At 43.7% G+C, this 13967-nt stretch overlaps 1 protein-coding gene across 2 annotated transcripts in view; it reads right to left on the reverse strand.

The window, feature by feature from the left end:
* The window catches only part of phldb1b (pleckstrin homology-like domain, family B, member 1b), a 119407-nt gene extending 106670 nt beyond the window's left edge, over nt 1–12737 (reverse strand). The window contains exon 1 of one of the 2 annotated variants that reach the window (XM_071471623.1): nt 12459–12737. In XM_071471623.1, the coding sequence (XP_071327724.1) occupies nt 12459–12482 (24 nt within the window). In that variant the 5' untranslated portion in view covers nt 12483–12737. Of the gene's footprint in view, nt 1–2914; nt 3201–12458 lie in introns of those variants that run through there. The other variant, XM_071471626.1, reaches the window with a different exon arrangement.
* Between the last annotated feature and the right edge of the window lie 1230 nt (nt 12738–13967).

A 13967-nucleotide genomic window follows, 5' to 3' on the forward strand; every position in this document is an offset into this window, starting at 1 on the left:
CCTTAAAACCAGCCGTCAGGACTTCTGGAACTTTGTGATGTCACAACAAAACAGTCACCACTCTCAGCCATGCCCCAAGCCCCGCCCACCTGGACCCACCATCCAACCTTGCAGGATTTGGTTTCTCTGAGTGTTTACCTGAAATCTGCTGTATTTTTATTCGATCACTCAGAAAACAGTCAGCCAATCAGAAGAGAGGCTCAGATCCTCTCCTCTGATTGGCTGACTGACCTGTTGTTACTAGAGCTCCAGAGAGAGGCCTGAGAGAGGAGATGTCAAACTACACTGAGATGGTTTCTTAAAACCACAGATATATCTTCTGATGGAGATCAACACTTCAGATAAAACACAGGAGAAGAGTAAAATATTGGACCTTTATACATTTCCATCATAAAAATCTGTGAAATGTTTTCAGAGCCATACAAAATTTATCCTAGAGGCATCTGGCACTTCACATCTAATTCAACATTTAAAATTTCATCAGGATTCTGACCTTTAATTTTATTAATTAGGCCGATCAGTGTAACTTGTAAGGATGTGTGCAACATACAGTTAATGTGAGTCATCAGGAAGTTGATTAGGAAACTGAAGTTTTAATTAAATTAAAACAGAAGAAATGTTTTATTTCTTTTCTGAGATATTTGTATTGTCATTATTTTATTATTTTAAATTAAATTTGAAAATCCTTTTAAATGCCATCTTTAATCACAGCACCTCCATCACACCAGTCTGTATTATTTAAATTTTAAAGCATCATCTTGCCCCAAAGTTTGCTCTAAATATAATAACAGCCTCCATGTCAGTCCAATTATTTTTAATTCTGCAGCTCAGAGGAAAGATGAACCCTTCATTACACCTTCAGTGTTTTCTAATCAAACACAGTCAATTTGTGCCACGTAGAATAATGAACACAACCAAATCTGTAGCACACGCCCACTCAAGTTTACACATGGAGGTCAATTACCACTGCACTAATCGCCACCAACACCCTGATGTTGTCATCGTGCAGCTCTGCAGCAAATTGGCTGCGTGTAATGACTCCTACTCTAATTTACACCCAACAACTGCCAGCATTTGCTAATTTTTCCTCCATAAATTCAATCATTCCCCATGAGTCTTACACTAAGCAGCCATGATACACTGAAATTATAAGCGTATTACAGTCCTGTGGTGGTTAACACACATCAAGGCTCTACAGGAAACAATAATAAACTGCCTGATCACATTCAAGGTCACCAGTGTTGCTAATAGCAGAAGTGGAGCACCCAGAACCCAGAGGAGGCATTAAGACCCAACGCAGGGGAGCCGGCAGCAGAATGGGACTGGATAGATGCTGGGTGAGGGGGTGAGGGTGAGGAGGGGGGTCGATAGAGTGCCTCTGTGCTGGCCTGATTCTGCTCTTAACAGAATGAGCTCACATAACAAAGGATTTATTATCACGAGCTGGAGAGTTGCTGCAGTCTGGGAACTCTGCACAGGCGTTTTCTCTGCCAGGCACCCGAAAAATGTGGCCCAGCTCTGCTTCGGTCGGGAGGTTCAAACAACAACAAACCCTGTTTGGGTCTCTCTCTCTCTCTCTCTCTCTCTACCTCGGCCCATAAAGCGGCCTGTGTTTCAGGAGGGTGGGAAGACGGAGAAACTAACGTGGCAGTGAGAGAGCGCTGCCCCTCACAGACGCTGCTGTCATCGCCATCTATAGCTCATTCCTGTCCAGGTACAGCAGCACTGTGTATCTGCGCTCAGCTGTTACTGCAGGTTACAGATTAAAAACAAAAAACGACTTTATTTACTTAATATTTACCAATTTCACTGCAACAAATTGTGATTGTGGTGTGCTTTTGACAAGATTTAAGATTGTGTTATGGATCGTTGAAATTAAGACTATGCACCTTTTCAAATAATAATAATAATAATAATAATAATTATGAAAACTGAACTTAATAACCAATACAACACTCCTTGGTTAATTTAACACACTCACTACTGCTACAGCCTCTCTATAACTGCTAGCTTACAGTGGCTAACGCTGCTGTTAGCCAACTTTAGATATGCTGCGTTCAAGTTTACAGTTACCATTAGCCACAGCACCACCTGCAGTCTTTAAAAAATCACATTCAAGGCAAAATCATTAAAAGTACTTGGATAAAACTGTGTGTAATTTGGAGGAAGAAGAGCAAACACCAACAACACGGACATGTCGTCACCTTGTAAAGTTGTGTTAGCAAACAGCTGCTGACACATCCAGCAGACACAGCGTTAGCACAGCGTTAGCACAGCGTTAGCACAGCGTTAGCTCTCATTTCATGTTTCTGCCCATCACTTGAATCTAAGTCTTTGCTGAGAACTGCCTGCTACTATGAACCAGAGAGCAATGAGAGTGAACCAGCACTTTAAAGCTGTGGGCAGTAAAAACCAAAACAACGAGCTGAAAGACAATAAAATGTAGTTCTAATCTTTCACATCATGGCCGTTCAATCCGGTGGAAACATTGATCAGTGCAGCTTTAAACCGAGCGTCTCCAGCTCGATGAGACGGCCCCAGGCAGACGCCACCTGGCAGACTGAGCCTGAGCTGTTGTGTCTGTGCTGCTGATAAACCAGGATCACACTCAACCTCCGCAGAGGAAAACACCTCCGAGATCCCACAGAGGAACAGACGATGAGCTGCAGGTACATGATCAGGTTTGACACTGATTTACAGTGGCGTCTACACTGTGACTGCATGGAAACCATTATAATCATGAGATGAAAGGCAAGTCTCGCTGCTTTTAAACCTATTACACTAAGATAACACACACACACACACACACACACACACACATACAGTTAACCCCAGCGTCTTAAAAAAAAAAAGCTGCCAGTGTGAAAACAGAAATCACCTTTTAATCCTAAAAACTGTGAAGCTTGGACTTTACCTGCCTGGGTGGTGTGTGGGTGTGTTGTGGTGGGACGGTCCTAAACAAACACACCACTGCTGCTCGTACAGGACGGGACGGCACTGCTGGTGCTGGTGTCACAATTCAACAACACAAAGAAAGAGACAAAAGTCTGACTGGCATCCAAAGAGGTGGTTCCCTCTCTCTCTCTCTCTCTCTCCTGTCGTCAGGGTCTCTCACTCACAGGGTGTCTTCTTGACTCACACACTCTCTGCCTCTCTCGACCATAACACACACTTGGCTAAAACCATGTGGCCGACACTGCTGACACACACTGTCTGGCTGCTGCTGGTCCCCTCCCTCTCACTCTCTCTCTCGACTCACATGCGTGGTCTTTCACGCTCTCTCTCTTCTTTGGCATTACACACACACACACACACACAAACACACACACACACACACACACACACACCCTCCCAGCTTTCCTGTCCGGTCAGCCTCGCCCCAACACGGGTACACAAGGCATTCATTCCTCTGAATAAAGAAATCCTGTGTTGTCCATGAAGTCCTGCAGAAACATTAACCTTAAAGTGGACTCGCAGATAAACAAGGTGCAGGACGTGAGCTGCAGGACACGGTGAGGAGGCGGCGCTTCACTGGACAACACACATTTATTCTCTCACACTGAATTTTCCCACATGTTCTGACACTGTCAACAGAAGGACCTGACTGTATGACTGCATAAATGCTAATAACATTCATTAATTTGTGTACACATTCACAAATCTGAGTAAACACCTACAGGCTGAGATACACTTTCACAATTAATCAAACACACATTTGCAAAGAATAAAATAAAGTTATTATAATAAAGTTATTATTATATTGCAACAGTGCTGGTCCAGAGCTGAGAGAGAGGAGGGATAACAAGCAGCAAAGTTCACCAGCCTGACTGAAATGGGAGCTGCATTTATCTCATATATAGCGTCTTACACCTCTAGGGCAGTGCTTCCCAACCTGCGGGCCAGGGCCCACTGGTGGGTCACGAAGGTATTGCAAGAGGGTCGACAAACCCTTTGGAAAACAGCAGAATTTCAGCGAAAAGATGAATGAAAAAAATGCTAATTATGTTTCAAATGGAATTATCTTTATGATCATTTCATTGTTTTTTCTTGTATTAAAGCCCATCACTGTGATAAGCCCAGCACCCCACCCCCACCCCGTAAAGAAAAACTGATCTTCCCCTGTTTTCAGTTCAGTCCTGAAAGTGGGCCATGAGTTGGAAAAGATTGGAAACCGCTGCCTGCCTAGGGCACTGGGAGGCACCTCTTACATGTTTCCTAATGGGGCTCAGTATAATGCAGTGAACTACATTATAATGAAATATTCATAGGAGCCTTCACTGTGACTCCTTGCATGTCCAAAGGCCTTTTCTTTTACACAACCAGCAACATTTCCAGGTTCAGTTCTCCAGGTAAAACAAACACAGAAAAAAAGTTAATGTAACTGCGTCTCGCTGTTGTCATTCATCACATGGAGACAGCTCCGGTGGCAGCAAGTGACTGAAAGTGTCTTTTATACATTTACATCACATACATCTACTCATTTGGCTTTTATCTAAAGCGACTGAACCAACTTCATCCACTGATGAAGAAAAAACTAGTTAGTAACGTTCACAAACAGCACATCGCCCAAAAAAACCAAAACAAAAACAAACAAAAAAACACAAATCTCCAAATTTGGTGATCTTTAATTTTTCGGACAATGAAGGATTCAGTTCCTCTATGGAGAAAACCTTATTACTTCTTAACCTATATATTAAACACACGCACTGGATTACCTGGAAAACGCACTGCTACAAGCTGAAAACAGGACGATTTTGGAGATACACAATTTTCACAGAACAGCAACAAATTAAAGGTAAAACCAGCCTGAAGTGTCTCAGAAAGGTGCTGGTCCACCACAAGCTTCGTCATAAACGCTCCAAGTATGTGAAACTCTTCTAAAACACATCCGCTATTTGGTGTTTTGATGATGTCGGTTAAGAAAGTTAAGTTAACATGATGCTCCTGAATCTCGGCTGATCTCTAGGCCACTGATGTATAACTCATTAACTGACTCCCTGTGTTATTCAGGTTTTCCCTTTAATTCATCACCTGTCCGTCAGTCTTAAAATTCAATAAAATCCTTAGACTGAGAAGTTCTGACTATTCTGCATATTTTTATTCTCACAACAGTGAGTGCTGACTTGGCATCCATGAAAATCAGCTGTGGTTCTCGTTCCCAGATGTTGTTGTCAGAGAACATTTACAGATTTTACGTTTTCTAATTGGCCCTGGCTGCTGTGACATTGGCATCTCCCAAAATAAAAAATTCAGCCCATACTTGGGCCACATGTTTGTTTTCCTCTGGCCCAGTTTACACCTGGTTCCAAGGCCTGAATCTGGCCCATATACAGCATGATTGTCAGAGGCTGCTTCCACATCTGGAGCGATTCTGGCACACACACCGTATCGGAGGACAACAGCCAGAATCTGCCCAGATGTGGACGTATATGGGCCAGACTTGGGCCGAGGACCCGGCACATGTTGAGCCAGAAATTTCAGTTTATTGGCTCTATTCTAGAGAGGATCCACATAAATAGAATAAATGTCCAGACAGACTCACAAAAAAGACTGAGGTCGCACAAGTATGGACTTGTACAACCACAGTGTGCTGGGAGAGCTGTGTTTGTTGTGGCCTGCACGGAAGTGAAATAACACCATGTTCTATAAAACTGTCAGACTGACTCACATAAGAGCAAGAGAGTAAAAGTAATGTTGTGTTTCTGTGTCTCTACCGTCTATAGTAAAGTCTGCAGCTGTGGGGAGCAGAGCCACCGCAGACTCACATCAACATTACACAGCTGGTGTTTCCTCTCTGACCAAACTGGTTATTTGGATCTAACTGGCCTCTCGGCTGTGACATCACTGAGCCCGAACTCCTGCTGAAACCGCTGCATGCATTAATGTGCACACACACTTTACAGCAAACGCCTGCATGTCCTGATCTGGAAACAGTTCATTTTGAATTATATGCCAAGCTGCACATACCTAACATTCCTGCAAGGCTGGGTGGGATTTATCCTGATTTATATGAAGTGGAGCTCATCCGTCAGCCTGAATCATGCAGCTGTTACAGAGAAAAACATCCAAACACACTGTATTCTGTCTGTTTATCTATTAAATTGTGATGTGGTTATGGAAGCTGGTGGGAAATATTCTCCACAGACACGAGTGTAACCGCTATAATGTCTCCATGTAGGTTGACAGCAGTGTTAATCACCACTGAGATATCTGGCTTTCTAAACTCCCTTTCTTCTTCACTCTCCACTTTGGGAACAAGCTGTGCCTCCCACCATGACCACCTACTCACATTTTCAACTGCTCAGCAGTGCTACAACAACGCAGGACAGTTTACTCTTCAGATAAAATGCCCGTTACTGCTCTAGTTTTTCCAGCAGCATGGTTTAGTGCTGCTCACACCCCCTGTATTTGCAGTATTATATATATTTTTTTCTTATTTGCAGACCTCATTTAGTTATCCCATGGCAGCTCAGCCTCCGACTGATCTCAGGATCAACTCCAGTTCTTTCTGTTATTTTACTACAGTCCCACTTCCTGTCCCACCTTTTTCCATAAATACTGTTCAAAAACACGACTGCGTGTCGAGGGCACAGATCAACAAACAATGAGGTTAGTAAATAAATAGCAATAAATAGTAAAATACATTAAAAAAAGATAAAATACACAGAAAAATTGACCAAGAAATGTGTCTAAGACTGAACAATTATAAAAGACGTTATTCTAAATGAGCCCTGCCCTGTTAGGTGATCTGACAGCAGAGGGAGTAAAGGATTTTGAATATCTGTTTGTTCTGCTCTGGGGTGAAAGGTAGCAGCGACCTGAAGGCAGCTTCCTGAACTCAGATGATAAGACATGTTCAGGATGGTTAATGATGTTCTTTGCCTTCTTTATCATCTGATTTCCTCAGAGTGAACACAGAGCTCTCTGCCTAACCCTGGTGATTTTGGAGCAGATGCTGACAATACTGCTGAAGGAGTTTCTGTCCTTAGTGGATAAAACACTGAACCAGCAGATAAACGAGAATGTTAGAAGACTTTCAATCAATGAGCAATAAAAATTAGATCCATAAAGCTCCAGGATGAGGAGGATAAACATTTTTCAACTCAGGCAGACGCTTCTTCACCTGTTTGCACTGCCTCCAGCAAATCAATGTCTATTCTTGCCCGGTTGCATCTTTCCACTGGCTTCATACCCTCAGTGAGGACTTTATTAAGCATGTATCATGTAGATGCAGGTCAGCAGCTGCAGTGTTCACTTGTTTGGCCTCACCAGCTCCTGTTGTTTCAGCCAGGTGCTTCACTATGTTCACAATCTGTTCTCTAACTCCTTGTGTGTCTGTAGTTTGGTGCTCGACACACAGCGTACGATTGGTTAATTGGACTTATTTTACTTGGATCAGGTTGAGAAGAGCAGTGAGACTGAACCACAACCACCTCAGAGGACCAGGACCTCAGAGTGTCTGACTGCGCTGTCATCTGCGCTTTTCTCCCTCCCTTCAAGTGTGCACTATGGAGCTTATCTGGCAAACAATGCTTGTGTTTTTTTATGATTTTGTTGGTCAAAGGTCAAAGGTCAAGGTCACGGTGACTTCACAAAATACAGTTTTGGCCTTGTCAACACAATATCTCAGGAACTCTTCAAGGGAATCCCTTCAAATATCCACTGGGACTCAAGGACGAGCTGATTAGAATTTGGTGGTTAAAGGTCAAAGGTCAGGTTAGTGTGACCTCATAAAGACTTCACACAGCAATAATGACAAAATTTCACACAAGTAGTTCATATTTTATTTGATTCTGGTTAAACAGGGATGTAACCTGAAATTAGTCTGATTGGTGGAGCCGTACGATCGTGATGTGCTAATTCTAGTTCCCTCATTGTTTACATCCAGGTTTCGCAGCGCTCTTCTTCTTCTTCCTGCCTTTGGGGGCTGATTGCTGAGCTTCTTTGCACCACCGGCTGTCGACTGACTGAACAGCATGAAACCAGAACATGTATCACATTTCCTGTGTGCTCACGCATGCATGTGCGTCCTCTGGGACCCACAAATGTAAACACTGCTCCACGATGCCAATAGTGGTCAAAAACTCCACATGGTACCTGTAACCAATCATTTAATCTAGTGATGACATAGGAAACCTTTATAACAGCACTGCAGGCCTGCGCCGCTGGTGAACCACGTACATCACATCACATCTTATGAGAAACTTCTCTCTCTGAGCGGAATATGTGCTCGATCGCCTTGAGCAGCTTTAATATGCAAAATACAAAGAGCGGCGACAAGTGCAATGAAGACCTTAAACTGTCTTTTATATTCCCCTTTTGTCTGGATAGAGAAATGCTAGCCAATATGGCACCGAGCCTCATCCATGCAGTGCCCCCAGGTAACTGCAAATCACCGGGGGTCAAAGGTAAATTTCTCTTTTATGTGTATACACACATACACACACCCTCACACTTAGCATAAAAAGACATCTGAGACAGTAAAAAGCTCTCGCCCCTTTCATCTTTAATGAAAAGCACATTTGGTTCGGCTCCCCTCCTCCCCTGCACCACAACAGCACCCACGCACCCATTCAAATCCTAACGCCTTTATAGAAACATACAGCGCAGCGCTGCGGGGCTGAGCTGAGGGAAGCGCTCATTATGAACATCAAAGGCCTCGATGGGCGCTGACTTGATCCTTTGAGATGATTGGAGTATCTCACTGAGTGAACAAAAAGCTTGGACGTCTCTGCGCGCCTCTGATACTGTCGACCGGGGTGGAAATTCAATTATCAAGCGATTCAGGGCCGGCGGAGGGGGAGGAATGTACTGTAAAGATTTGAAGGAAATGGGTCATCATTTTTTGCCAGGATGTGTTTGCAGTTGATGGGTGGTGGATCAGACTCCCACATGTTGCCCCCGCAGCCCGGGGCCATACTGAGGGAAGCTGCAGCTCTGTTGTTTAAAATGTTTTATTGAACAACACTATTGCTGAGTGACTGAGTATTCCTACAATCACCGCCATGTCAGTCTTCATGTCATGCTCCGTCTTTCAGGGCTGACATGCTGTTCCTGGGTTTGACAACGGCCAGCAGTGGTTTAATGCAGACAAATGTCTGGGAGCTCTGCTGCTCTGAAGGATTACTGAGAGTTTAGCTGCAGGCATCGTTTCTTTATGATGATGTGTGAGAGGCAGAGAGCAGGGACAAGCAGAACACTAGTGCCACCTGGTGCTGAGGATGAGACCTGCTTCATCGCCGACAGGAGAAATTAGTGGCAGCAAAGAGGTTCAGTTTATCAGTTTTGATGCCAGTATTGATTCAGTTGGTGAAGAGGGCGACCAGAGAGTCAAATTCCACCATGTTTTCACAGAAACAGGGAAACTGTGGCTTTGTGTCTCTCTTTGTTTAATTCTGGCACTTTAACGTGCAGAAAAGTTTACTATTGAGACACAGGAATAAAGTTTAACAAGACTAAGAGTCAACAACCTCACCAGCAGTGGCTCCTTGAGCTAAATGCTAATACTAGCATGCTAACATGTTCACAATTACAATGTTTACTCTGTTCATCTTTTTTAATTTACATGTTCATTTTTCTGTCTTTTCGTGTGAAGCAGTTGGTGAACTTAATTTCCTTGTTGTAAAACACTTTGAGCTGCATCTGTTGTATGAAAGGTGCTTTACAAATAAAGTTCATCATCATTATTATTATTTTTTAAACTCAAACTCGAGCCGAGGCTGATCAGGTCAGGTCTTCAACTCTGCAGGTATCTGGCCGTAAACCAACGTCTCATAACAGGAGCATTTCATGTCATTGTATTTCTCTGTGAAGGTTTGTAATGACTCCTTAAATCCCAGTAAAATATATTCACAAAAAATAAAACCCAAAAACCCAACATACTGGTCAAAGTGAGAAGCACGACTGGTCAGACCGTTATCATGGCTAAAACTGACCATTACTGTCACCGTGTCTGGTTCTTCTGCTCGTGCACCTTTTTTAAATTTGATATATTCATGTATTTACACCCAGCATGTCTGTTGTATTGCTGCAAGGTGGTTCCCTTTTAAATAAAGTTTTTTTTCATAGACCAAAATCTAAATGCTGTCTCAGAGGATTTCTCCTGGCCAGCTAATAAATTCTGTCAAAACTTGTCGGAGGGACTACATATCCCATCTGGCCAAGGACGTCTGGAATACCCTGCTGCCACCACGACCCGACCCCTGAGAAAATGAATGGATGGAAAAACACTGAATACACAAAAGCATTTTACCCTTTACCAAACTGAAGAGATTCGGGGCGTCAAAGAGGTGCTGTTGTTTCGGAGAGGGTGGCAGGCAGAATGTAGCAGAGCAGTGTGAGGAGAGACCCAAACAACAGGACGGACTGACGGGCCGTCAACCTGCGGCTGTGAACGTCACACAGAGGAAATTCCACACACAGACACAGAATTCATCCAATATCCTGTCGTTCTGGTCACTTCACCCTTAATACGAACATTGTTTCATAAGAAGAAGAACAACATGGTTCTGTCGAATCATATCCTTTTGGTTCTACATCAAAAGCTCCAGATGGTTTCATATATTAACCTTTGGTGCTCCAGAAACATTTTCTAATCTCGGCTCGAATGGGTAACTTTTGCACATTGAATGCAACTGCATGAGTCTGCAGATGTAAAGGTCAGTAAATGTTAGAAGCTACTGGATCTAAATTAACATTTTCCAGCTTCCTCTGTAAAATGCACATACAACATTGAATCTGCAACATCTCACTATTTCTCTGTGTTTTCAACAAATCAGGAGCTTGAAAACTAATAAAATCCATATTCAATCATCCACCATTGTTTTCGTTTCCTCCTCTCACTCTCACTGCCGCTCTGCCTCACGCGCTCTTTGACACACTGCTTGGGAAAAGTGTCACCTCTGAGCGGGACGGTAAGAACAGCTGGCAGCAACAGGTGAGAGCAAACGACATGAAACAACAAGTTGAGCCTGATGCCTCTCAAACACCCTCCTGTATCATCGGTGACTGCTCACTGTCTGTGGCTGTGACGGTACCGATATGATCACATGATCATGGCCGACAGTTGACTCTCACGCTTCCCTCATGTGACTGTGACCCCTGCTGACCGTTTACCGCCTGCAGAGGCAACAACTCATCCATCAACATGCTGTTTTCTGAGGGATACAATAAAAATACAGCAGATTTCAGGTAAAGACTCAGAGAAACCAAATCCTGCAAGGTTGGATGGTGGGTCCAGGTGGGCGGGGCTTGGGGCGTGGCTGAGGGAGGTGACTGCTTTGTTGTGACATCACAAAGTTCCAGAAGTCCTGACGGCTGGTTTTAAGGCTCAGTGTCTGAATACAGGCTGTGTGCATTTCTCTGTGGACTGAGGCTTTGATACTTTCACAGTATTAATATAGAACCTAGACCTGCTTTATAATCACAAACACATGGACATCTACCGTTAGACTGGATGAGACCTTTAATGTCTCTAAAGTACTTTGTAACTTTTATTTTGAAAGGTGTAATGCTGGATTAAACACATGAGAAAGAGGTAAATGTCCAAAGGTTTGCAAATGAATGATAAAAGTAGAGAAACATCAACATATATGTGGAAGAAACATGAATTTACCATAAAGAAATAATAATAAACTAATGCACCAGGTCAGATGACAACAGCTGCCGTCTCTTCCCTTGTTTCATACCCACAGTGGTGACAACAGTGAATCTTTTATAGCAGTATTTACAGTCGCTGAGAGCCAGTAGCTACAGCTCCTCCGGTTGCTGTAATTATCGCCTCAGTGTCGCCACACAGCCTGAGCAGCAGGCAGGAGCTTTTCCCTTTGAACTGCAGGCAGGGCCGCTGATGAAGGGGCCAGCAGAGGCCCCGCACAGCTTTGTTCAGTCACACACTGAAGGTTTGTGTAAAAAAGGGATGAGTCTCAGAGCTTACAGGTGGATTAAACGTGGTAAAAGTGGGTAGAGACAGAGTGGATCAGTAATCTGTCCGAGCCTTCTGTCTGTACCTTTAGCAGATCACAGGTCAGTCTGAGAGTGTGTTGGATTTTTCTGTGGACAGAATCTTTTCCTTTCTCTGGTCAGTTACGATGATTTTATCTACTTGTGAATTTCTCCTTTTTTCATATCACTTCCTGTGAGACAGATGAGTTTCCTCAGGAAGGAGCCATGAGGAGTTTAAAGTAGCCACAGGAAGAGATGAGACTGGTTAGATCACTGTGTTATCTCAAGACTGAGAGTAACAAGATGTTTGATTTTTCTTTTTTCTGTTAGTCCTGTGAATGGAGCATGGGAGGAAAAACACTCTTCAGAGTTTAATGTAAGGTATTTGGTGAAATAATAAGTTAAAAGTTTAAAGCGAAGTCTTATAATAACTCTGGAGTCTAGTTATCCAGCTTCATGTGTCTAATTCAACAGTGCGACAGTTTACTGCACAGAAACATGACAAGTTTTCTTACCTTGAATCTCACTTTCTTGAGCATCGTTCTTGAATCCAGCTGAGGAGACAGCGACCAACACGAGATGTTACCAAACTTTTCAAACTCCGTGCTCCATCCAGAAAAACAGCCTCCACCACAGACTCCAACCAGCGGATCCCTCTGATTCCTAATCCAGTCAAAACATCCACACTGAGTCAGGGTGTGCTGTGCAGTGTGAGGTGTCTGCAGACTGGGACTGTGTGTTCAAAACGCCAAAGACAACAGTGTCTGCTCCAGCGTCGCCCTGCGCTCCCCTCTCCCCTCGCCCTCCTCTGAGACCCTTCACAAAGCTTATCTGCCTGCTCATTCATTCGGAAAACAGACACACCCTCTTTTTATGACTGGAGGGCTGCTATTAACACCCCCCACACCCCTCCCCTAACAACACCCCACAGTCCAAATATGGGTGCTGGTAAGCTCTCTTGAACTCGCCCCCTCTGACCCTTTTTAAGCCCTGCTCCCGCCTCCCAGACTCACCCCCCTCCCACCCACCCCCCTCGACTCCCAGCATTCACCCATCTGCTGGGCCGCAGCGTCTCCGCTCGACATCTGACTCACCCCCTCATCCTCAGCGTCTTCTGTCACATGATCCAGCATCCACCTCCCAGAGCCAAACCCTCCTGAAGAAACTCTATCGATACCACCCCCCCACCCCCACACCACCCCGACCCTTTTACTGGAGGCCAAAATGTTTTTATCCATGAGGTTAAAACAACAAGACCTCATGTGACTACAGAAATAAGAGAGGGACTGTTTTGACCTTTGACCTGTTTGTTTGACCTTTGACCCCAAACTACTGAAAACACTAACCCCATCAAAACCACCTCAGTTTGCAGCATCAGTGTTGAAGCAAATCTCAATGTAGCCCAGATGACTTGAATAATGCGATTTCTGTTCATCTGGATTATTACTTTAAGGTCACGGTTAAAAAATAAAAAGATCAACATTCTTGATTTTTCATGTCTTCACCTTAGTGCAGCTTTAATTTTATTTTATTTTCTACTGTAGTTTTCAGCCTCCTTCATTCACCAGTGTAGGATCCTGTGTCTCGTCACATGGCTCTTATGATTCTGTGATATTATCCTTATTACTTTTAATAGACAGACAAGAGTCCAGTTTTCAGTTTCACACCACTGAAGCCATAAAAGTCTGTTTGTCCGTCAGCGAGTCTATTAGATTGATAGATAAAATACTCTATTAATCCCTTGGGGAATTCAGATTGTCCAGTAGCTCACTGATGTATTCAGTTAAGATTAAGTCCATGTCCTGAGGTGTTGAACAGTCTGATGTCTGGTCACAAGATAAACCTGAAGGGTCGTAACATGATAAACAGAAGAGGAAAGCAGGAAAGAAACGCTTTGCTAAACAAAATCATGTTACATTTTTAAGCAGTGTAGCAGAAGGAAGTCACAGCTATTGGATTCACTGCCTTGAAATCTGGTACAGTTTCATGTTCCCCTCAGGATGAACTGTGATAACGTTGGTGAA

This window comes from Trachinotus anak, unplaced genomic scaffold (genome assembly GCF_046630095.1).
Source record: "Trachinotus anak isolate AG129_WGS33_773 ecotype Australia unplaced genomic scaffold, CSIRO_AGI_Tana_v1 ptg000034l, whole genome shotgun sequence".
Classification (NCBI taxonomy): Eukaryota; Metazoa; Chordata; class Actinopteri; order Carangiformes; family Carangidae; genus Trachinotus; species Trachinotus anak.